Source organism: Rhipicephalus sanguineus, chromosome 11 (genome assembly GCF_013339695.2).
Source record: "Rhipicephalus sanguineus isolate Rsan-2018 chromosome 11, BIME_Rsan_1.4, whole genome shotgun sequence".
In the NCBI taxonomy this organism is placed as follows: domain Eukaryota; kingdom Metazoa; phylum Arthropoda; class Arachnida; order Ixodida; family Ixodidae; genus Rhipicephalus; species Rhipicephalus sanguineus.
In genome coordinates this window covers 32,545,173-32,571,114 of record NC_051186.1, presented here as the reverse complement: position 1 = coordinate 32,571,114, position 25,942 = coordinate 32,545,173, and the positions used below count along the sequence as shown (strand labels likewise).

General features: G+C 47.1%; 1 protein-coding gene and 1 long non-coding RNA gene across 7 annotated transcripts in view; one reads left to right on the top strand and one right to left on the bottom strand.

Moving 5' to 3' along the window:
• Positions 1-300: 300 nt before the first annotated feature.
• LOC119374220 (MAP/microtubule affinity-regulating kinase 3) overlaps positions 301-25,942 on the bottom strand; it is a 209,561-nt gene continuing 183,919 nt past the window's right edge. For 4 of the 6 annotated variants that reach the window (XM_049420462.1, XM_049420467.1, XM_049420455.1 and 1 more), the window contains one exon: positions 301-3,329. In XM_049420462.1, coding sequence (XP_049276419.1) covers positions 3,005-3,329 — 325 coding nt within the window. In that variant the 3' untranslated portion in view covers positions 301-3,004. Of the gene's footprint in view, positions 3,330-5,832; positions 5,905-25,942 lie in introns of all 6 variants that reach the window. The other 2 variants (XM_049420461.1, XM_049420456.1) reach the window with 1 other exon arrangement.
• The window catches only part of LOC125760405 (uncharacterized), a 62,579-nt gene continuing 39,109 nt past the window's right edge, over positions 2,473-25,942 (top strand). Inside the window, exon 1 of the long non-coding RNA XR_007417980.1 lies at positions 2,473-2,690. This is a non-coding gene — a long non-coding RNA (uncharacterized LOC125760405). The remainder of the gene's footprint in view (positions 2,691-25,942) is intronic.

Sequence of the window (25,942 nt, the reverse complement as noted above, 5' to 3'; positions counted from 1 at the left end):
TCACCGCTGCACTCACCAAACCTCAGGAAAGATTCAACCCGATACTCATTCGCAGATATGCCACCCGAGTGACACTTTTACTTACCTATAACTGTGCGGCATGCATGGTTTGAGCATGGCTTTCTTACTATTTAGAGAAATAATAGTGAAATACGGAAACGATTCCTTTTTGTACATTTACAGTCAAGAAACCCAATATTCGTAGAAGGGAACCACTCACTGCTTTGGAAAGTGCAGACACACACCTATGCATGCAAACGATTTGTCAGTGAACACATATGAAGGCCAAGAGACACAAAGGACAGGTACTTGAAGGACCCTTTATTTGTTTTTAGATAAATTATACACTAGAAACTTCCCTAGCACTTACTCGTGTAATTATGAAAGCTCCAGATATTTACACTGAACTAGTTATAACCAATTTCCTTGAAAAATTAAGAAAAAAAAAAGGCAGGGAAAGCTGCTAGCACTGGTCAACTCTTCGTCAAGGCAGCCGCACCAAGAAACACATACAGGGCAGCAGCTATGTACACCCCGCATTCATCTTGTTTGCCACCAGAGCCTCAAAGTATCTCTCGCAAGAAAGAGCCAAACAACAAGTCCAGTTCGTGCAGCAGCCGAATAAGAAAAAAAAAAAAACGAAGCGCCATGTCTCGTTAAAACAATGGTGTGTGTGTGTGTGTGTGTGTGGCGGTGTGGGGAGAGGGGGGAGAAAATAAATTGTGTCGACTCATCGCACCACCAAATGTGGTAACTGCACTCTAGCGAAAAAAATGCAGTTTCGTTTCCCCCCTTTCCCTCAGAAAGAGAAGTCCTCGTTGCCCGCTATTTATTTACAACAGGGAGGAGCCGTCCGAGAAAAAAAAAAAAGAATGCTGCTCGTATGTACAAGGCGGCTAACAGCGATCGACACGTTGAACTGGCGCAATTTGATACACAAGGACGAACGAAAAGAAGTGTGGGAGAAACGAATAGGACTCCTTGAGCTAAGTAAACGTCTAACAAAAGTGACAGCTTCCTCTGGCCGGAAAACAAGCCGGCCGAGGTAGAAGCTATGGGCGGCGTTCCCTCGGTGCCTACGGTAAAGTTCATCCTAGAAACGAAACGTATAACCCCTTCCCCGCGTCCCACGATGCTTCGTGTCACCTAGGCAAAATTTTTCCCAAATCATTCGATTGGGAGTGAACAACTCAATACTGCCTGCCACACAGTGCCCTTGTAATGAGCTTCGCAGCAGCTTCGTTTCCTAATTACACATTTGCAGCAGTAACTTGTTCCCACCTATCACAAATTACCACTTCGTGTCTCGAAAAACAGCACTGCGCACTGAGCCAATGCTGGCAAGATGCAATGACCTCGATGAAGACGTTATGAAATGACACTGCGGATCTCCGCAAACCGTGCGGTAAGATGGGCAACAAAAATGCAAAACGGAGCCAAGCACGCGCTTTCGCTGGGCCAAAAGCAAAAGCCAGAAGTCTCGCGGCATGCACGTTTCTTGCTTGGCGTACTTGAAAAGAAGACAAAGGCTAGCACGAGGCAATGAAGCGAGCGCGCCCAATGTTTTCGGTCGCGACGCGATTACGGGCCCTTCGCACGCAGTGAAATAAGTAACCGCTAAAGTGCGAGTGCACAGTTGTACCTGACATTTAGTTCCCCTAGTTTGCATTCCCACCCGTGCAGTGTAGCTCCCCTCCCTGCCCTGACGACGACAAGACAGCACATCATCTGTTCACCTTAGTTTACTGAATGCTGCAATTCACGGCCTTCCATCTTAAGTTGCTCTCCGGGCTAGTGCGCCCTCAAGTTGAGCGAGACAGGCCCTCGAGAGACGCATCTCCGATGAACCTTTCAACATGCTGTGCAGTGCTGCCATGGTTCCAGACATGTCTTGGATGGCCAAAGAGATGTGAACACCGGAAATGCGTAATGGCCAGCGTCACACCCGCTGCACCAGCCTCAGGGTGTCAATACCACTGATGCGGTGAGCGTGCTGGGAACCTTGGGCAAGCAGCTGCCGCATTCCTGTTGCGAATGCGGCCTGAACATTAGTATTTAAACGGCCTGCATCTCAAGTTCGCGTGGCGTGCAAACTGTGAGGCTCCCAGCAGCAATGTTTGGAGTGCGTGGAGAAGAGCCAGAAATTGCCACTACGAAATCACAAACAACAACCAGTCATGCTTGCGTCAACCTCATTCCTTTCTTATGTACACACACATCCCAGAGAAAGAAATAAAAATGGGGTGGGCCTAAGTTAAAAAAAAAAAGCATATACACACACATGCAAACCTCAGTCATGACATGCACACAATTACACGCACATCACCCAGCCTCGAGTCCTTTAACGCAGGGGAGTCGTCAGTTTGGGAGGAGGCGGGGCATGAAGGGTGGGGAGTTCAACACAGTTCAGTACTCTCTGCTAGCGCGACACTCGACAAGGAGGGGACAGTAGCCCTGCCCTTTGTGACGTATGCCGTTGTATCGGAGACGCGCAGCCGACAGCGTCCCCTGCTCCGTGGCAAAAGGGGCTCCAATGCTGCTTCGATTTGTGCCCGCCTAAGCAAGACGAGAGCCACTGAAGCTTCGAAGCTGGAGGTGATGCCATGCCCTCAAGGCACGCTGCTGCTCCACGCTAACGACACAATGAAAACCTGCCCCACCCCTCACCGATGAACAGCTTGAACACGTACGTAGGGAAAAAAAAAAAACGGTACAAGCTACACGTAATCCCTTCCTTGCGAGTGCAACACAAATGGAAAAAAAAAAAAAAGAAAATGTCAAGCAGGAACAGAGCCAGGTCAAGCCCCCACACACAAAGTACACCTAGATGTCATCGTTGCAGCGGGATGTCTTGCCGCAGGTTGCAAGCGCCATCGGGGTTTCGGGGCGGAGAGGCAAGTTGAGCGCCACCGCCGCGGTGGCCCGCATGGCCCCGTGCCCATAGCGGCGGAGGCGGCAGCAGCGGAGCTTTCTTCTTCGTCTTCTACCATACGGCGGTAGTCCTTTAAAGTTTGAGCTCGTTGGCCACCTTGGAGGCGATGTTCTTGAAGCCGATGGAGGTGCCCGAGATGCGCTTGAAGCGCACCCCGTTGAGCGAAAGCCGCGGCAGCTTGCACACCTTGATCTCCCACTGGACCAGAGAGTCCGTGTTGGGATCACCGTGCACGCACAGCAGCAGGAACTTCTCGCGCTGTTCGTAGTCGCAGTTGTTCTTGTCGAGGACCTTGCGGATCTCCTGCATGATCTCGGCGGGATCCCGCGATGACGTCGTCTTCATGCTCCAGGTGAAACGCAACGACCGGGGCTTCACTTGCTCCTCGTTCATCGTCCTGCAAAGGGTCACAAAAAAGAAGCGCGGCACAATGACACTCAAACGTGACCAGCCACTGGGGCAATGACAAGGAAAGGAAGGAAGGTAACAGTGCAAACAAGGTAACAAGGCTCGCAAAGGAGCTAGTTACCTTCTCACGACAGTTAAGTCACAGCATGCTTCCGATTTTGTGAATTATAACACTGTTTCCTTTGTAGACAGACTTGTACATCGTTGCTAACCTTTAGGTACTTTCTACATTGAACCAGCTACTGGCCACGTAAGCTATTGGTCCAAGTATTTTGTACGCATTCTCTATAATTACGTCTCAATAAAACACATTTTAATTTTGCTTGATTTGATATGCGTGAGCTCTCTATTATGTGCATATGGGATTCTGTTAGTTTCAAGACCTGGGAGTGCTACTTCAAGCGGGCTCAAAGGCGTCCACTTGATTTGTGCCATACAGCAGTAGCGGGATCAACCAATCTGTTGCTGAGCAACACCTCAATTAACCTTGCTGTGCACATTAAACTCAAACTACTGCATGATGATGTGATGTGTATGTAGTGGTGAAAGGGCCACATATGGGTATCCAGTACTAAGCAGGTATGATGAGTAGGGTGGAATAAATTGCTAATGGTAGACATGACACCATTGTTAAAAGCTCAAAAATATTCCAGTGGAGCCTAACTTCCCGACAAACATGAATGTTAAAGCAATTAGCAACTGCTGAAACTAGTCATGTATGAAGTGTGTACGCACTAGGGTTCTTCTCTTGCACTTGACTCTGGACATGCTGTGCCACGTCTCTACACATGGTGCATGTGTGAATACATTATTCAGACAAGATTGCGTGAATACAGTAGAATCTCAGTAAACGGAAATTGCTTAATAGACCCTTTTCATAATTCTAAAGCTAGCTTTCCTGCTATTCAGTTTACCCAACTAATGGTGGCTAGTCACCGAGTGCAAACGGCGTGCTGAAACGCAGTTTGCCTGTGCTATGATGCGGAAAGCGTACACTCAGCTGTGTTGATATAAGCATGCATAATAGACGAGCCCTAGCATGTGTAATGAGGACCTCGTTTACACTTCCACCATGACAGGTGCCGCCTTAATTTGTGAATATGCAGCGCAGGGAAGTGCACTTGCAGAATATGAAAAGGGTCTATTGAAATTACTATAACAAAACTCGTTACACCGAACCAAAACCTTTACAACAACTTCTGTGTAAATGAAACCACAGAAGCGAGCTCTAAGGGATATTTGCCGAAAAGCAAACAATTGTAAACGTATTCTTGAAGCCCTTGTCTTCTGTCCAGGATGCAATCTAAACAATGCAAAAGACCCCTCCTTAACCTTTTGAGAGTTTTCGCCGTACATGTACGGCATCACCTAAAAGGCATCAAAGGGTTTTCGTCGTACATGCACGGCATAGCCTGTACGGTTAAAACGCGCACCTTTTCCCATCATTTCTCGTGCTTGGAATGTGCTGCTACGCTTCAGGAATACGTGAAATTATTTTCATGCACCGATGTCTCTCCGTTGTTTTCTTTTTTCTTCATTGCTTTCTGAAGCAGCGTGGCGGCTTTACTTGCGCATCAGAACGCACGCACGCGGTGCAACTGGTTTCGGTTTCGTCCTTCGGGTGGTTATCGCTTCTCGCGCCTGCGAAGCTGATGGCTGTCTGGTTTCTAATCTCTCAAAGGGTGACCGCTTGTGACTCTCTCGTTTATTGCTCCCATGGGCGCAATTACATCTGTTTCTGTGCTGCGCTAAATTACACAAATGCCGCTGCTGTGGTTGCGTTTCCTGTTTTGGGGAGCGCGAACATTTTTTACCGGAAAAGTACTCTGATGCGCTTATTTTTGTATATCTGTGAGCTTTGTTTAATACAATGCACAATTTTCATTTATAAAAAATTGTATAAGTTTTTTTTAGGATTTTGCCTGACGTTACTACGAATAAACCTTGTGTATGTAACAACAAAAATGATTTTTTTTGTCACTTTACGGTCACGCAATAAAATTTTAGACAAATTTTTTTCTGAAATAGAATAGTCGGAAGAATTTATTTCAGAAATAAAAAAATTACACATTTCTGGACTGCATTTCGCGAAAAAATTCGACCCTCAAAGGGTTAACAACTATGTACTATCGCACTGCCAACTGAAACAGCAAGAGTTGTGGTTTTTTTTAGGTACATCACCGGCACCTCCTTGATTAAAAAAAAAAATCTAGCAAGGCCTAGCCCATCCTGGCTGCCAACCAAAATCCATACCACAATCTAGCTGATACATACGTTTCTTTACGCTTAAAATATGTAACAATGTTAAGGGAGTGTAGGTCGAACAGTGCTCCACCTCAGAACACACGTCTCCAATTAATCACAACACATTTTCCTGGACACTTGAGGTTCCGTTTAACAAGATTCGACTGTATATATGAGGGTTTAAGTTCTGCCCAGCGCCACGGAGGTTTTAAAGAATTATTTTGTTGCCATTGAAGAGCGACACATACCCAGTGGCGCATACCAAGTGACTCCGACGGTTGGTTTCGAATCCGGTTCCCTCAGCACAGCTGCCCGATGCTCTACCCATCAGATCCAAGTTGGCGGGAAAACAGTTAGAATACAGGCATAGTAGATAGGTAGATATTGCAAAGTGCGTAAAGAATATTATTAAATATTAACATTTAGTCACTGTAAAGTGTGTAAATTATATGTGCTTTAATTAAACGTACCACAGTAACTATTGTGAGGTGTGCTACAAACAAGTAAAATATGCAACTGATGCCACTGTTCCAGTGATTCTCTGTTCAATAGCTTCTTGGCTCATGCACTATTGCAGGACGTTACGTATGAAAAACCTTTGAATGTGGTACAATTATGGTAATGGATGCTGTCGTAATGTCAGAGGCCATAGATTACAAGTTTGCTTGTTATTTTTATCCTCTATAGCTGGCACCACAAGTAAAATAAACAAAAAAAACATGAGGCGGAAGAGTTAGCTGCAATCAGCCGGTTACGACTGTTCTCTTTTTGTCTACAGGTAAAAGTGATGCAGCATATACAAAAAGAACACTGTATAAAAACAGCGCACTTATCAGACTGACAAAGGCTAACTCTGAAACATGTAACAGTCATAATCTAGACATGAAAAATAACTAGGCATTTCCCATCAGTGAGGGTGATGAACGACATATGGATGACATGAACCTGCTGCACATAGTCACATGATGTGCCATTGCAGAAAAGACCGATTCAGACTCTCACGTGGATGCACTGTTACTGACCACTTATATGTATGAGGCATAGCCTGAATATAACCCAGTTGATGTGCTCAATAAAGACTGCTATCTACAGTTGAGTAACAACTCAATGATGGCTACTTGGTTCAGATTTAGAACTGAAGTTGGTACAGCGTGACAAAAACACGGATGCTAAGAATCAATTATCACCAGAAGCACTGTGCTAGTGCTTGTTCTGTGGTATTTGTTTCTTGGTATTGTTTTAGTTGCACCATTTTAGCCTCAGTTCTAAATTACAGTTGAGGGTTCGAATGAATACCACCTAGTCGGGCAAAAATCATCAGAAAATAAGCAAGGCACTGACCGTATCCTAAAACTGTGGTCAGTGACCCACTTCTTTTCTGATGCTACTCATGCAGATTGTCAATACACAATGCCCTTTAAAATATGCAAAATTTAAGGTCAAGTGTTTTAAACCATAACGCAAACTGAGACAGCTAACTGAAGTTTTACGTATGAAAGCACCATGTGGGCCCAATAGCTGTTTCAATCATCCATGAATATCAAATGTGTACAATTAGCCCTCCTGCCAAGGTTTACATAATGGTGGTTCCTGCGGCATTAAATCAAGCCCATGATGTCATACAAAGTTGACAATGTTCATGGCGATAACCTCCTCTAAAGAAGCTTCATTCAGCAATAAATACTAAGAAGTGTAAAGTTATGCCTTTACCAAGTTACAAAACAGTGCACACTGACACATCAGCCACACAATTTACTTTACGAGCACTGCAAAGCAACTATGCGCGAGGACAGCTGCCACTCACATGAAAATCTTGGAACTACACAGGTGACTAAGATGCTGAAAATTATCCTCCTTTCTGTATATAGTTACCTATCTTGGAATTCAATATACTTGGCAAACTAAAACTGCCAAACTGCCGAAATTGTCTCTGGCGGGCGGCATTGACTGTGCCTAGACGGTCGGTCTTGTGTACGTGGTGACTTGTCTTGGCTAGCTGCTGAACATTCTGGGGGGCAGCATTGGTTGTGTCGCGGCGGTTGACCTCGGCCACGCAGCGACGGCGTAACATTCTTGCGCTTGTCTTGGATGACCTTCTTGCTCAACGGTGGCATATTGGACACGTTGTACTTCATTTTTTCCATGCCTTGTAGGTCTCCAGTCATGTGCTGTGGGCCCTTCCCTTTCAGGACGTCTCCTGTGAGCATGTGAGGGTGCTTCTTGTTGTTTTTGAGCTCACGTTTTCTGGTTTGCTTTACCTCCACACCAAGAAAACATGGGCGTGTCTTGGGAGCTTCCCGATGGGTATCTGTTGTTAACACGGCCACTCCTATATTATTAGTCTCCCGTACAACAAGGCGATCGAGTGCGCCTTGGGTAGGTGACTGCTCTAGAAGCTGAGGAAGCGGCTCCAGTGAGTAGTCGAGCACGGCAATGGAAGCGATGGGTTCTTCCGGTGCCTTCACTGGAGGCGTGCCAAGAACGGCAGGAGCCGACATCTCCGCGTGTCCGAGCAACATCGAATCTGAGGCCCGCTCCTCCAACCGCTCTGAATTAGGAGTGCTCTCGGCCTCCCTCAGTGATGTTATGGCGTCGGATACAGGCGCAGAGACTGAGACTAGCAGCGGTGTGCAGCAGCTGGTTTCGACGTCTTTTGTAGAGCAGCCAGAGAAGCTCTCTGTCGTGGGTCTCGAGGGCACCGATGGGTCATCAAGGCGGTGTTCCACGTGAGCTCGATCACCGACGGAGGGCAGATTCGTGGACACGCGAGCTGCATCATTGAGGTGGTGTGCCTCGCAACTCCCGTGTGTGGCATAGGCTCGGTCGGCAGGGAGGGGGTCGCACGCATGAAAAAGTGGTCGAAAAACGGTAGTCAATCTTGCACACCACTGATGCCAGGATTGTTGTTTCACGCCTTCGTAGTTGTGCCATGCTTTGGCAGCATCACGAAGGCGGTCAATGGCCACGCACCATTTCTGTTGGTCCGTCCACGCCTCGCGAGCTCCAAGAGCGTTGACGGTGGCCACCCAATTGTCGGCGTCGTCTTGGAAGCCGCGGAATTCCGGTAGTTCGCAGGCAGCCGGTGATGGTGCTACGGTAGGCGAAACTCCGGGGCATGACGACGCCAACCAGTCGAGTTGGTATGAGAGCTCCGTGAGGGCACACCGCAGCTCTCTGCGGCTCTCGGGTGAGCTCTCTTCATGGTCTTGCGAGGCGGCGGCAGCCAACGCGGCATTGAGCGAGTGCAGTGCTGGCAAGGCGGCAGCACACAGCACGGAGATTGACGCTGCCAAGGCGTTCACCGTGACTCGGAGTCGCGCGATGGTGGCGGAAAGCTCGGCGGCGCTCTCGGGCGATCCGCGCGTGGTGCCTGTGGTGACGTCCGAGGAGTATGACACGATCAGCGTACTCACAGAGGAGGGACCCTTGTCCGAGGGAGCTTGCACAGCACCCCTAAGCGGCTCGGGTGCCGATGGAGTACTCAGTAAGCCGTTGTCGCTGCGGGAAGCGTGGACGGCATTCCCGGGGTCCTTGCCGTTGGAAGCGTCAACCGCGTTCCGAGGTAACCGGTACCCGTGCGATGGCTTGTCGTGAACTGGCACTGCGGCATCGATGAAGGAGGCTTGAGCCGCCGAGGAGGCCTGGACGCCGTCCACGGACGGTGCCTGAAGCGCCGACAGATTGGCAGGTGATGGCGAGGAAGCATGTACGCCGTCCCTGGGCGAGAGGAGCCCGTGCGCATAGTTGCCGCGAAGTAGCACGTCACCGGACAAGTAGTTCCCCGGAACCACAATGGAGGCCTGGACGCCGTCCGCTGGTGGTGGGATAGATGCTTGCCCCGGTGGTCTACTTGCGGGTTCCATCAGCGAGGAAGCGTGACGGCGTTCCTCTGGAAGACGCGTTGCCTCAAGCTAACAGCTGGGGTTCGCCGAAGCGTTTCGACGACTGCGCCATTGTAATGACGAGAGAAATAGACACAACGCTTGTTCGCTAGGCTGGCTGTTCTTGTTCTTGTTCACCTGCAACTTTGGCTCACACCCACTGTGGGGGATTGGCCAAGACTTGAGTGGTTTTATAAATGTTATAATTCTTTAGAGGGGAGGTTACAGAATAGAAAACTTATAAATTTGATAGGAATCTGTCTTCGTCCTCCTCTGCTTCGCTCTAGCCGAGCATTCGCCCGTGCCCGAGCGCAGCTGTCTTCATTACAATATATATATATATATATATATATATATATATATATATATATATATATATATATATATATGTGTGTGTGTGCAAACCGCCATGCATGTGTAGAAGACGTAAATGCGAGTGACGTGAGCAGTCTGTTTGGTGTAACACGTATTTATTGGAATAACAGAGCTTCATAGGTCAATGCAACAAATCTACAAGTGATAAAAAACAGCTTTGCGATATTTTTTTAGTAATCACACATATATCGGTCATACACAGTCATACAGGCATATTGCATGCATTATAACAATATGTTTTCTACAAATCTGTCACTTTATCCGCAAAGACTTGTGAAAGCAAATTCACTGCAAGGACTCAGTATATAGGAACAAAACAAGCATGTCAGGGCCACAGTACATCAGAAGACAGGATTGCACTGAATGAAACAATAGAACAGTTTCAAAGCTATCTTTGAATGAATGTAGAACTGAAGGCGAATTCATAGCCAAGACTCCCCATGAAAGAAAAAAAAACAAGCAAGCCAGAACTACAACCCATCAAATAATAAAAATACGTTACATGAAAGCATATAATGATTTTCAAACAAGCATTCAACGAATTTTGAAAAGCCAACATGAGATTTCGAACTAGCTAATTATTCTTCGGATAAAACGAATTGTTGAATCACGCATTTCATTACACAATAAATTACGTGAAAACCCAGGGGCTCGGCGAAAGATTTGCCCACAACACTGATTGCAAATACAACACACACGTACTAAAGCAAAAATAGCTGGTGTACAAAGAAAGCAGTCGTGCAGCATACATAGATTCGCAAAAAGTGCAATGTGGCTCTGATTGCACCCTTCGTCTCTGTTCCGGTACAGATTTCGTTCGCAATGTCTAGAAGATAAACAATCAGCAGGGAACATCATATGTTTGCAATCGTGCTGACAAGAAAACATAAAAAGGAAAGAAAAAAGGCACACTATTCACAAAGAGAACAACGCGGCAACGGCATATACATTACACAAATATACCAGTAAAGAAAACATACAAAAAACAACGTTCGTAAAATTCGATGATTTAACATTACACAGTCTCCCCACTGTCTACGGAGATGCCACGCTTGTGTTTTTCGTTTATGAGCTTTTCGCGCAGCTTTACCACCGATTTGATAGTTGTACACACACCCAGCGCCCGAAGTTCAGTGCGCAGCTCTGCTTCGTCCATTTGTTCGACGCTAAGCGGCGCTTCCGTTTCGCTGTCTTCATCGGCGCAGCGGCGTCTTTTGGCTCGCATTTCTTGAATTAGACCCTCAGACCAGTACTTGGCATCAAGTTTCCTATACGCTCGACTTATGCGGACGTAATCGGCTGCCTCAAGCCTCTTTGCTAGTTTTAAGGCGTCTTGTGCTGAGTTCCATTTATTTGTTTTTGAGTGGTGTAAGTGCTTCAGCACATCATCTTTTTTTTTCTATTCCCTGACTCGAAAACCACCCCAAGCATTTGAAGGTCTCATGCTTGCTTGATGCATGGTGAACGAGTATGTGCATGTAAGGGGTAACACGCTCGCGGCCGTACCCTTTGCACTCCTTCCCCACACTATAAACCACTTTGCACCCTTAAGGGGGTTTCAAGCAAGCAAAACACCCTTTTGCCTAACAAAAATTTGCAAAAATTAGGGTGTAAGGCTGCTTTCCTTCCCCAAAACAGCCTTTAGGGGGTAATGCTCTAACTAAACACCCTTTAGGAGTTAAGGGTGTTATGTGTTATCGAAACCCCCATGGCCCATACCACAGCGTGCCAAATGATAACTGGGACTCGCTGATTAAAATGTCGTTGGATCTTCGGCGAGTTTAGATTAAAAGATATGTCTCTTTTAGGGCTATCTACAAGCGTACCATAAATTTACGCCTATTCTCTTAATGTTTAATGTTCATTTATACGGAACAGAAATATCTCCACCGGCACTGAATGGCGGCTTAAGATACTATGGCTATATATAAACCAGATGGTCAGTGTAAGGCTGTGTAGCACGAGCGCTCCGTCCATGTGGTATTTTACAATACGCTTTTTGTATGTGCGGTGTGGCGCGTGCGTACACCTTCTTTGCTGATGTCATCTATAATTGCATGTTCCCTGACAGGTAGATTTTTTTTTTCACATTTTTCAGCAATAAGGGTGTTTAGGCCATTGGAAACACCCTATGGTATGGGTGTTTTGATACATGAAAACACCCTTTTCCTAGGGTGTAAGGGTGTTAGTTATAGACACGACAAAACCCCCTTAAGGGTGTAAAGTGGTTTACTGTGCAACTCTAGGAAAGTGTCAAAGAATTCGCACACCTTGTTCTGAATACTGCGTACGTCCAAGTTATGTTCCAAGTGCTCTAACACTTCGTCAAAGAGTTTCCAAAGAACAACAGTCTTTTCTTCTGTTCAAACGGGTAGATGGCCAGGCAGTTGTCGGGTAAAAGCTTCAGGAGACGTTTCATTTCGCCGCCTGTCAAACTGGTAAAACTCATTCCTTTGCGTTCATCTTGCCAAACCTCAAACTTGACGCCGCAGTTGTTGATCTCATCTATTATGTTCTTTAGAGCGCTGCTCGGGGCTTTTGGATTGCGCACCTTTGATCTGTTGTCGTGGTCTTCCACATCCACTAGCAAACCATCGATTAGCCGGTTCATTATTCGGATTCCCATATGCATGACATCAGGTATGATGAAAATTGGTTCTACATTAAATAAAGGGACGTTCTTCATGCCATTGGCTTCGTTAAGGCAATCTTTTCTCATGTTTTTTGCCGTACGAAGAAGCGGAGGGCTGTTGAACTCCGTGCTTTTATCACCACTCTCAACACGCTTTTTCTGATCGGCCCTGCAAAACGGACATGGAAACTTTGAGGAAGCTGACATCAGACCTTGAACAATAAGAAGAAATTTCATGTCGGAACCGATACAGATGCGTACAGGAATCTCATGATCACCTACACGGACGCTACCTCTTTCGGCTACCGCGTTTACATCACGTATAAGCCTACCAAAGGACTCTCTAATGCTGAAATAACTTTCTTGTATTTCCGCTACAGCCAGCAGACGATGCAGTCTATGGCTCTGCAAGTTCCTACCACTCTGAATAATGACAAATGACAGTGTTGTCCACGTCTTGTGCCTGTTCACTACGCAGCCATCGCCCTCCACCTTGACTAGCAGGGGTTCTTCACCAATCTCTTGTACAGTTAAACCTTTACAGGAAGCATATTCCTGAACTGCCGTCTGCAACTCTTCTTGGAAGGACACCTGTGCACCGGCGGACTGTCCAGGCGTCCTAAAAATCCTGACCTGCCCGTCGAGTTTCTCCCTGTAGGAGTTGATAATCCCGAGTGTTGGCAAGTTCGGAAGTTCGGCTGCAAGCTGCTCCAGAAAACATTGCTAACGTAGTGGTTATCCAAGAGTGCCGCAACGCTGCGTACACACTGTTTGTCAGAAGAAGTCAGGATATCAAACTTCGGCTCACAGCCACCAGAAAAGCCGCGTTTGACGTTTCTTTTGACTTGGATCTGTCCATTTTCGCCAACTGTGATGTTGTGAACAAGGTCTTTAATGTCGGCGACTAGAAGATGACAAATATGAGTCCATAGCTCTCAAGCACGTTCTCCAGAGCTTCCACAATGGAACTTCCCGCCGCCCGGATTTTTCTTAGATCGGTCTTTGAACACCCTTCAGTTACCAGTTTCCCTTTGTTGAAAGGCATGTGCGGCCGGCCAGAGCTAGCAGTTTTTTGCAACTGTGCACACTTCTCTTCAAATGATGCAATTTTTTCCCAGAGCGCCTGTATTGTTTGCGTTGACACAGTCTCAACTCTCCTTAACTCCTCTTCCAGAGCACTGATGATAATGTCCTTTATACTGTGTCCTGCTGAGGCTGAGGCGCCGCTCATATTAATCTGCACTGTCCTCTCTAGCATCAAAAAGTTCTTCTTTGCGCGACCTGCGAGACCCTTGTAACGGCTCTCAGCGCATCTGCACAAAACTTCAAAGCGGCTCTCTAAATGGTCGTTGTCGACTGGAACAACGGATCCGTTGGCAAATAGCGTTGAACGAGTTCTGAGTATGGCCTCTGCAGAAGTTAATTTTCATGACGAAGTTTGATGGCTATTTCATTAGTCAGTGAAAAGGTGACGCCAGAGCTCTATATTCTAGCAGCAATTTGTGCTCCATCATTTGCAGAAGCCATGGTAAAAGCCAGAAAAATCTCTAGACTGAAAGACTCTTATCAAATATGCTTCTATAGACAATGTTGCGCAGTAACTGAGTTAAAATGACAAAAAATACTGCAAGCTTTAAGCTAATTTTGTAACAAGAAACATTTGCAATGGTTTAAGCGGACACCGATGTGAAATTGTTGGCGTGTTTTTCGGCGTGTCACAGCTTTAACTCTAACAGGAAATCCAAACAACGGAATGAATGCAAAAAAAAGTAAAATTACACACTGTACGACAGCAAGGCAGGAATCTGGGGATTACATTCAGGATGATGTCACTTTTCTTACGAAGAACATTTGGAGGCTTTCCACCGGGTAGCCGCACGGAAAGCGCTTACACGCTTTCTGCCGCGTCACTGTTGCCTTCACCCGCACTGGAAAGTCAATAGCGACAAGCAAATACCTGAAAACCTTCTCTGCCCATCTACTCTCCTTCATTTTCCTCAGCCTCTCTTCGAATCTCATTTTGCTCTGCGCTTCCCTCACTTCAAAGCCTGTCCATCCCATATCACCCTTTACCGCCTCATTTGTCGTCTTCCCGTGAGCGCCCAACGCGAGGCGGCCCACCGTCCTTTGATTTACATCCATTCCTGATTGCACCTCTGACTTCATGCACACCACTGAGTTCCCAAATGTAAGCCCCGGAACCATCACACCCTTCCACAGCCCTCGAAGCATCTCGTACCTATTGTATCCCCATAAAGCTCTGTGCTTCATAATTGCAGCATTCCTCTTTCCCTTTGCTACCGATGCTTTCTCTTGTACCTCCATATATCTATCCCCCTCATTTACCCATACTCCGAGGTACTTTTACTCGCTTACCCTCGGTATTTTTTGGCCCTGTATTAATACCGTATGGTCTCCGTGATCATTGAATACCATCAATCCACATTTTGTTGCACTAAATCCTAGTCCTAGAGCCTCACACTCCCTTGCGCATATATCTGCCAGTCGCTGTATATCATCTTGACTGTCCGCAAATAAGACAATATCATCAGCATAAAATAGACCTGGAAGCTTCTGCTCAACCATCGCTCCGACCTGTTTGTGTGACAAATTAAATCCAATGTTGCTACCTTCTAGCGCTTTTTCCATCCTCGCCATGTACAGCATGAATAACAGCGGGGACAAAGGGCATCCCTGTCTCAGCCCCTTGCTAATTTCAACGCTGTCCTTGCTACTTATTCCTTCCCATTCTATACAAACTGTATTTCCTCGTGTAGTGATAAATACGGTTACCATCCAGCCTTCTATGGCTGGATGGTAACCACATCCAGCCTTCTATGGCGTGCACAGCTCGGCTAGTCATACAGAACGTTTTGTATGCAGTTGAATTTGTCGTATTTTCACCATGTTCGCACGACATCATCTTGGGCTGGGACTTCCTTTCCGCTCATCATGCCGTCGTTGACTGTGCGCGTGCCGAACTAGAATTGTCAACGATGTGTGAACTGCCGCTGTGTCAAACGCCGATGTATGACGGGCCCTCTGACCAGGCATTATCTTCTCGAGTCGTCGTCGCTGCGGACACTCACATTCCTCCTCTGTCCTCTGTTCTTGTGCCACTCTCTTGCGACGGCGCGTCCTCTGTCACTGCCCTGTTTACACCCTCCGAAGCATTTGGCTCTCGCAAGAGCTTCCTTCTCCCATTCGCAGTTGTCACTATAGAAAACTCTTGCGGCGCCATCTATATCACGAACCCGTTTTCTTCCCCAGTCACCTTGTTCCACGGCGAACTAATAGGTCACCTTGAGGAAATAGTCTCTGTTTACTCCAGTCACCTGCCTGATGGCTCGACAACTCCTCACGTCAACAGCATTACCACTGATACCACTACCACTTCATCTCTCGAGGCATTCCTTCCATCGATTGATTCTGAACTACCCCCTGCTCAGCGTACGCAACTCTTGGCGCTACTTGATCGCTTCAAGACGTCATTCGACCATAACCAACGTTCTTTGGGCCGCACGTCTGCCATCGTTCACCGCATTGACACCGGCACCCACGCACCTTTGCGCCAGCATCCGTATCGAGTCTCTCACGCTGAACGCCGGGTCATCGACGAGCAGGTGAGCGACATGCTTCAGCGTGGCGTAATCCAACCTTCACACAGCCCTTGGGCCTCCCCGGTTGTGCTGGTGAAAAAAAAGGACGGCAGCATCAGATTCTGCGTTGATTATAGGCGTCTTAATAAGATCACGCGAAAGATGTTTACCCGCTGCCCAGAATTGACGACGCTCTCGATTGCCTGCAAGGAGCAGAGTTCTTTTCTTCCTTAGACCTTCGATCGGGCTACTGGCAGGTTCCTATGAATGAAGCCGACCGCCCCAAGACTGCGTTTGTAACTCCTGACGGACTGTACGAGTTCAACGTGATGCCATTTGGCCTCTGTAATGCGCCTGCCACCTTCGAACGTCTGATGGACAACATCCTAAGAGGCCTAAAATGGAACACGTGCCTGTGCTATCTGGATGACATCGTCGTTTTCCTCGAAGGACTTCGACTCCCACCTCACTCGCCTCGCAAGCGTCCTCACTTGCCTTGCGGACGCGGGACTGCAGCTGAACTTGAAAAAGTGCAACTTCGCCGCACGCCAGCTTACCATCTTAGGGCACGTTGTCAGCAAGGATGGTGTCCGTCCCGATCCTGCCAAGCTTCGCGCTGTCGCCGACTTTCCCAGGCCGTCTACACTAAAAGAACTCCGTAGCTTCATAGGCCTTTGTTCGTACTTTCGCAGATTTGTGCGCAATTTCGCGACGATAATCGCCCCACTCACACAGCTACTTGCCGACAACCAAGACATTTCGGCGTGGTCTTCCGCTTCCGACAAAGCATTCGCCTCTTTACGCCATCTTCTGACATCCCCACCTATCCTACGCCACTTTGACCCGGATGCTCCAACCGAAATCCACACGGACGCTAGTGGAGTAGGCCTCGGCGCTGTTCTTGCCCAGCGTAAATCTGGCTTCGACGAGTATGTCGTTTCCTACGCCAGTCGCACTCTCACTAAAGCAGAAAGAACTACTCAGTCACGGAAAAAGAATGCCTTGCCATCGTTTGGGCAATCACGAAGTTTCGACCTTACGTATATGGCCGCCCATTCGACGTCGTGACTGATCACCACGCTTTGTGCTGGTTATCGTCATTAAAAGACCCATCTGGTCGCCTAGCTCGTTGGGCGCTCCGTCTTCAAGATTATGACATCCGTGTCATCTATCGGTCAGGCCGTAAGCATTCGGATGCCGACGCTCTTTCTCGTTCGCCACTTCCCCATGAGTATGGTGTTGCGCCTATTTCGAGCCCCGATTGTTCATCTCTTGAACATGCCGACATGTCATCTGAGCAACGCCAGGATCCATGGATAGCCTCTCTCCTAGAGTATCTGTCTCAGGCGTCTCCACATACAACCAACCGCTCGCTTCGACGCACTGCTCGCCACTTTAAAATCCGTGATGGCCTCCTGTACCGCCGAAACTACCTGTCTGATGGCCGCAAATGGTTGCTGTAATTCCTCGCCATCTACGTTCCGACGTCTGTGCCTCCTTTCACGCGGATCCGCAATGCGCCCATGCTGGTGTGGTGAAGACATATGCACGCCTCCGGATTCGATACTACTGGCGCGGAATGTACCGCTTTGTTCGGCAGTACGTCCGTTCATGCTCCAAGTGCCAACGCCGGAAGAGCTCTGTGCACACAACCACAGGTCCACTCCAGCCACTGCCCTGTCCCTCTCGGCCGTTCGACCGCATCGGGATCGATTTGTACGGTCCCCTACCGTACACACCAGATGGCAACCGCTGGGTGATCGTCGCTGTGGACCACCTCACGCGCTACGCTGAAACTTCCGCGCTTCCAGAGGCCACAGCGCGTGAGGTCGGCTTGTTCATCCTTCGAAAGCTCGTTCTTCGGCATGGTGCACCTCGCGAGCTACTCAGTGACCGCGGACGTTCCTTCTTATCCGAAGCCGTAGAAGCCCTCCTCCGCGAATGCAACGTTGTCCATCGAACTACTACCGCATATCACCCGCAAAACCAACGGGATGACCGAGCGCTTCAATCGCACACTCGGCGACATGCTCTCCATGTATGTTTCCGATGACCACACGAATTGGGACCGCATACTACCGTTTGTCACGTATGCTTACAACAGCGCCATTCAGTCTACTACGGGGTTTTCTCCGTTCTTCCTGCTTTATGGTCGGGAACCTTCCTCGTTCTTGGATACTATTCTTCTGTACCGACCGGACCCCTCAGAAACTACGACTCTAGCCGAAGCCGCCACTTATGCCGAAGAATGTCGGCAGCTCGCACGCTCGCTTACCACGCACGACCAGGCCCGCCAGAAACACTCTCATGACCGAAACTTATCTGCTTCGTCATATTCACCTGGAACAATCGTGTGGCTTCGCGTGCCCTCATCTGCCCCCGGCCTTTCCGCAAAGCTCGTCCCTAAGTATGACGGTCCTTACCGGGTCCTACGCCAGACTTCACCGGTCAACTACGTTATTGAGCCTCTTCAGCCACCTACGGATCAACGCCGCCGCGGGCGCGAGACTGTTCATGTCGATCGATTGAAACCTCACTACGACCCACCAGTATTACCTGTGCCATAGGTCGCCAGGATGGCTCCTTTTATGCCGGGAAGTGATTGTAGTGATAAATACGGTTACCATAGAGAACGATGAAGAAGACGGTTGTTGTGGTTGGTGCTCGTGCTGGCTCCGTTTCGGGGAACTGACTGCTGTCCCGTCGCTGTCTCGCCTCTAAGACGCTCACCGTACCTAAACTATTAAACGCATTCTATCACTCGGTATATTTCCCTCAAAAGCTGTACACAGTCGTCACCTATGCCCACTTCCTTCAATATATCCCACAAAATTTCCTGATTAACGTTGTCATACGCCCCGGTGATATCTAGATAAGCTACGTATAAGGGCCTGTTTTCTATTTTAGATATTTCTATACACTGGGTAAGAACAAACAGATTATCGTCTAACCGCCTGTCGATTCGAAATCCATTCTGAAGTTCTCCCAAAATATCATTTTGTTCTACCCACGCTTCTATTTTTAATTTTACTGCCTGCATCGCCAACCTGTATAGCACCGATGTAATTGTTAGCGGTCTATACGAGCGAATGTTATCCTTTTCTCCCTTGCCTTTATAGATTAAGTTCATTCTACTTTTTCTCCAACTGTCTGGTATTTCCCTCTCCTGTAAGCACTTTTCTACGGCTTTCAGCAGTGCTTCTTTAGTGTTATGTCCGAGTTCGTTAATGAGGCTGACGGGAACCCCATCTAAGCCCGGAGTAGTGCGCTTAGGAATTTTTCCTTCGGCCTTCTTCCAATTGAAATTCTCTAGTACTACATCTTCGTCGGTTGCACTCCTTTGCGTACTCACCGGGGGAATCCCCTGGGGGACCTTTTTAAACGAATCGGCTGTTATCTTTCGGATGTAACCTAGCGCTTCATATCCTTCCAATTTATTTCCTCCTTCATCTACCATATGTTGTTGCATTGTGACAGACTTCCTACCCAGCGCTTTTAGGTGGCTCCAAAATATCCTAGGCGCGGCCTTCTTCTTTTCGCGAATCTCTGTCATCCAGCGTTCACTTTCACCTTTAATTTTTGCCTCGACTAATTTCTGCACCATGGATTTTTGCTCTAAATATATTTCCCATATTTGGTTGATTTCGTCGTGTGGCCGCTTCTCCTTTTTTGCCTGTCTGTGCTCCCGTGATGCCTGACGTCGCATCTCGATCGCTTCCCGGATTTCTTTGTTCCACCAACTTTTTGGCTTTTTCTTTCCTTTCCAACAAATAGTTTTCTTCTCTATTTCCATTTCTTTCGTGATTACATGTAGCAGCTCACTATACTTCCAGTCTTTGCCTGGTAGTTCGTCTACTTTTTCCTCGACTCTTGCGGCTATATTTGTTATTTGTTTGTCATTTAGATACGAGCTGCCAAACTTTGATTCTATGTTCTTATTTTCAGTTTTATATCCCATTTGTAATATTATGCGTTTATGATCACTACCCAAGCTGTTAATGCCTTCTTCGTCTATTCTCATCTCTCTAAGTTTGTCATATATTCCTTCTGTCATGAGACAGTAATCAATGCTCGATTGCCTGTTTCTGACTTCCCACGTGATCTGCCCCTCACACTTAGGATGGATGGATGGATGGATGGATGCTATGAGCGTCCCCTTTATAACGGGGCGGTGACAAATGTGCCACCAGGCTCGAAAAAAAAAAAACCTTTACTCTTTTTTTTTTTTTAGCGTTGGCCTAGTGTCTTTACTTCAATTAAAACTGTTTTACTCCAGAAGAAAAAAAAAACGTTAAGTTTTCAGCTCCGTTCTGTGCCCTTTACGGCAGAATATCCTTATTTTTTTCCCATTATTTATTTTTGTCCTTTCTCTCTAGTTTTATGCCACCAATACTCTAACCGTCTCTTACTTATTTCAATCGCGGGTGTGTTCAGCTTTCCATTGTCTCTAAAACCATAGTCCCTCGGGACTATGCTAAAACCCAAGGCCCCACGTTAACTAGCGCCGCCATACGTTAACGTATGGCGGCGCCGCAGCGCCACCATACGTTCTCAGACCATACCAGCTGTCGAAGGAACGCCGGGAACGCTCTCGCTGCTCTCACTCCTCGGACGCCGACGGTTGGGGTAAGTACGTGTTTTCTTCTGGTCCAACGTCCCCTTTGAGAATCGCCGGACTGTAGCCTGCCTGGGTGCCTCCTCGGCGGGCGTGTTTACCTGAGTGTTAGCTCCTGTTCCGTACGTTAAGCCAAAGAGCGTTGCCCAGTGCTCGTGCGGGGTCGTACCACGCCGAGCCGCACTTGCCGGAGGCCCACGCGTACAGAGATTTGCCCTAGCTCCCGCGACCAGGCCCAGTGGTCATCGCGAGAGTGCGCAGCATAGCCACGAGGCACTTTTTCCCGAGCGGCGTGTCAAAGCTCGCCATTGCCAGCTGCGACGTGCTACTGTGTTTTGCCGAGCGGCGCTCAACGCCTTTGCTTAGCGAGGGCGCGCGGAGCGGTGCGCTACACGTGAGCAGGCGACGGTAGACGCGGCCCTGTGGCTCTCTAAGCCTGAACCCGCGGTGGTCTTCGACTCCGGTGAATGTCGAGGCTTACCACAATGATCAACCGTCAGATCCGTCAGAGCCTGGAGTGAGGCTGTTTAGCTGACGTGAATGATCAACAGGAAGTCGCTAGATGCCGTTACCACGCAGTTTGAGTTGAGCGTCCGTTGCAGCTCTACGGACGCAGGCTGCCATTCGAAATGGCTGCCAGCCAGCTGTTGCGGACGCTGTCCACTGTTTGACCTTCAAAGCCGAACGCGCATGCTAGGTCCTGATTCTGTAATTTTCAAGTGTGATAAAGTCCTCTCACATATGTGAATTTGCTGCGGCAGTCTGGTAGCCAGTGCATATTTCATGGGCTCGTTGTTGTTCTTGCAGTTTCTACGCGTCCCTTCTTGCCACCCTTGCCAAGATGATGACTAACGTAAGTGCTGCGTTTTTTTTTTTTGTCACCTTGGTGTTAGTCGCGCTGGCCCGTAACCACTTAGGCGTGCCACGAGTAGTTTCAGAGGAGCGGTGGGGATTTGCGTTTTTTTTTTTCCGGCAGGCTTCTAGACTGGAGTGCACGAGACTAAAGAACCACCGAGACGTCGCCCAGTGCTAGGGCTGCATGTGTTCATAATGCTACCAAGCAGAAGTATGCCCCGTTTCATACATAAGGTGCAACGCTGTGGAGGCTAGCGAGACTTGTTGCAGTAGATGCGTTCGCACCAGGAAATAGTCCAGTGATTTTACCACCCGTAATATGATTTCTTTTCGTCTTTAGGCTGAATAATAAATGAAGACGCTTTGTGCCTCAGACATAAACAGAGCCCGTATTACGGTTATCAAGAAACTGTTGTGTACCGCTTAGCGTTCCTCTGTTTTCCGATTTTGGTGTTTTGCATGCAGCCCGTCACGACGCACCACGCGCGGGTTCGTGCTCGGCTTGCACTAGCGTTTATGACGACGAAATTGCCAAGCGCGAGACGCGCGTACCGACACATCTTGCTGGCCGAACTTTTGCATAGCTTCCGCAGCGTTGCACCTGATGTATGAAACGGAGTTAGTGTACACAGAAATCCAGTGTGAATTGTGTTAAAATTTTGTCTTTGTATGTCCAGCTTTGTTGTGTTAACATAGCGAGTGTTACCCATGAAACACAAAACCTCTGTGGGTACCTTAAAAGTGACAGCTGGATTACAGACACGTTACATTAGAGACCTGTAATGTACCAATGAGCTGGAGTTTGAAGCAAACTTTCGTACTGTGTGAAGCTTGAGGCCACTTGATTGAATGGTCGTTTTTGTAATCTCTGTTTGCATTGCAAAGTTGACAGCACATTTGCTTCGCTATTCCGTGAAGTATTGTTAAATCAAGTTGGTTGTTGCTGATTAACAGCTGCGTAGCAGGTCGAATAAATAAAGCAACCTTTGTAACGCGCTTGTGACTAGATTGAGCAAGAACTGATGAACGGTTATTGAATCTCACAAGTTGGTCTATGTCATAAACAGCCTCATCTGGACTACCTACGCATTTATTAGACGCCTTGAACAGTGACTGAAGACTGTGTGCGCTTGATTTATAATACGGGATAATTAATGTACAAATTATTGGGCCTAGTAAGTGGCTGCCAATTTCCACTGCTTCACCATACAACAGTCAATACCGTAATACATTGCACATGCTTTGCAGCATGTGCAAGCTAGCTGTGCAAGCAAGCTAGCTCTCGCTATAGCTGCCCTGCGGCAAAAAAGTGCTCAAGGTCATGACGCGCGCTTGTCGGGACGAGAGGAGAGAAATTACAGCGTGTGACAAATCTGTAATTCCACTCCTACTTGACAGATTCTAAAAGCTTTTGCAGTGGTCAAGTCGAGAAGCGCTGAACTCTTTTAAAAAAAAAGCCATTCGATGGTTACATGGAAAAGTGTTGCAGGGTCCCTTTAAGGGCATGAAGTGTTCCCCGGTCCAATACGAATGTTTCACGAGAAAGGATTAATGAAAAATAAGCAATAGGTAAGGTTTTATGGCTTCAACTTGGTTTTATAACTATCTTCATGAGGGACTGTCCGAGACGTGTGAATATTGCAAAATTTCATCTAGAGAGGGGTATAGGTTTTCTTGGTGTAAACAAACTCTTTCCTTTGTAGAACATCAAAAAAGCTACTACTCGCAATAGTCTTCCATATCTACTTGATACTCAATGCATATGTAATGGGAGCCATGCATGTATAAGCAACCGCCTATATTCGTTTACTTGATACATCACTGTCGTGTGTTCAATAGGACCATGAACTCTTTTACCCAGTCAGCAAATGAGCAATTTGCTTTGCACTGCTGCGCCTTTTAGTACACACATGCAGAGCTCGATTGCCGCACTCTGAAGCGCTAGTTTAAACTGGCTCGAATGGAACTATTACTCGAGGACCGAACAGTGGTTTACGTAAATATATATGGTGTGCTTACTGCGGACATTATAAGTTAAATAATATCTTCCGAAAACAATGCATCGTAGACGTATGCACCCAATATTTCAGAAAAATTAACACATAAAAATCTAATTCACTGTGCAGCCGTGCCTTTGCTCTCGCAGTGCATTATCTCGTTAAGCTGAAATGGAACTGATTCGCACTCACGCAAGTCAAAAGAAAGCAGCAAGTGTCTGCACTTATACATGTGCCCATGAAGGCACACGTCTCGAACGCAACTAGGCTAGGTACACCTCGCTTGGAATTCTCTAGGCACAGGACCAAAAATTTATCAGCCAACATGGGTGTGTTTTGTTGGCTTTTACTGTGTCTTCATCAAGCTGCACCGCGGGGCGGGTGCGCCGGTGTGATTAGTTGCTTTAGTGCCAACACTTGTGAAACCACACGGCTCACACAGCCACCAGATTTGGCGGTGGTCCGGTAACAAACTTATGCAACAGCAGTCGCAAGCCTGTCGCTATTCTGTCTCGTGTAAATCTGTGAATTGTCTACGAGCTGAATCTGAAATTTTTTTGGGTCACTTATTGTTGGAATCGATATCTTAGGATCTAGAACAGCTGGAGCCGAAATTTCTTTAACATAGGTCCCGAGCCGTGTGTTAAAGTACTGAGATCATAATTGTCGTTTTCTTTACATATGTGCCTGGTACTCAATTTTTTTTTTTGTACTCTTTATTCAAAGATTGAATTTTGATTTTTTGCAGGATGTGTAGTTATGATTTGGTCTGAGCACAGTTTGCAGTGCTGCACTTATTGCACATTACAGTATCGAGCCATTTGATAATAATCACTTTCTGCTGAACAGTCTTGTTTCCTACTCGTGTCGCAATACAATAGAGAGCCAGCTTTGTGTACGTCGCGAAGTAGTTAGTTGACTTATAAGAAAAAAAAATTGATAATTAAAATCGTGAAAAAACAGGTTAATTAGGTTTCATTATCAGGCTTAGACATAAAATGCAGGAAATTCACAGCTTTATTATAAACGTATTGTCATATTTGTCCGTTTTACCACAAAAATGCCAAATTACAGCAGAGCAAACGTGGCAGCAGGTGCAGGCTTTAAATTCAGAGCGGGGTGCGAGTTGGAAAATGTTTTTAAATACATTGCTCTTTGATGTTGTTTGCAATATCTGTATATCCAGGACGAGCCGCAGCCCCAAGCTCAGGATGCCCAAGCTCTGGGCCAGGGTCTTGTTCAAGCCCAAGGACCACAAGAACCGCAACCACAACAGCAAGGTCCTGCATTGAAGATCTTTGGCCTGCAAGTCAATATCAAGAGGGAGATAAAATTCACCGAGGCATGGACGAATGACCTTGTGACAGTCCTTGACGTAAATGTAAGGACATTGCACTTGTGATAAAAACAGTGAACCTTGTTGAAGCGGCCCCTTAACGCTTTTCATTTCTCTACCTTTTTGTTTGTGTAGTGCATAGAATGAAGAATGTACAGTTAAATACAGCAACTACTGCATCAATAGGAGGCACACAGTCTCAAGATTTTCAGTGTAAAAAACGCCAGGCCTGCGCGGAAAGTGCAGCACAGTCAAAGCGGAAGCTGGAAGAGCGGCATTTCTAGAGCCCGTTATAAACTCTCTTGTGGCTACTAACACAAGTACATTAGCAACGTACCCACTACGCCACAAATCATAATTTTTGGGAAGTTGGGAAGCACCCACCATGACATTATTCGTTATTCTGCGGAGAAGCGAGGTACCATCTGTGAGGCATTATGTGCACTTTGTTATTGCGGTGGTTGATGACGATGAAGAATTATGGCTGAGCCCTTTGTAATGGGTTGGAAGCTTTAAACGACCCACTAGTTGCGTAATTCATATTGTGTGACGCCTGGTCGTTACTTAACAGTCCCACCACGCTTTATAACACACGTTAACCGGAGAAAACGGAGAGCGAGAGAGAGAAGGAATTAACTTTGTTGAGAGCCTGAGGGAATGGATCATGGGAGCCTTATGGGCTTCCTTGGCAACCAATAGAAGTGCACTTGCCAGGAACCCACTACGCTATAAATCATCATAATTTTGTGAAGTGGTGAAGCAGCCACTATGAAATTTTTCATCATTCTGTGGAGAACCGTGGTACTCGCTGTAAGGCATTATGTGCACTTTGTTGATGCTGTGGCTGATGACAATGAAGAATTATCGTAGAGGCCTTTGTAATGGGTTGGAAGCACTCAACAGCCCACTCGTTGTGCAATTTGCATTGTGTGACGCCTGCTTACAGAATTTGCGTTCGTGTGACACCTGGTTGTTATTTTACTCTTCTACCACACTACATTACATATGTTAATGTGGTTCCTTCCCGACATGAAGCCTGTATTGGGTCTTACTGCAACGCAGTTTCAA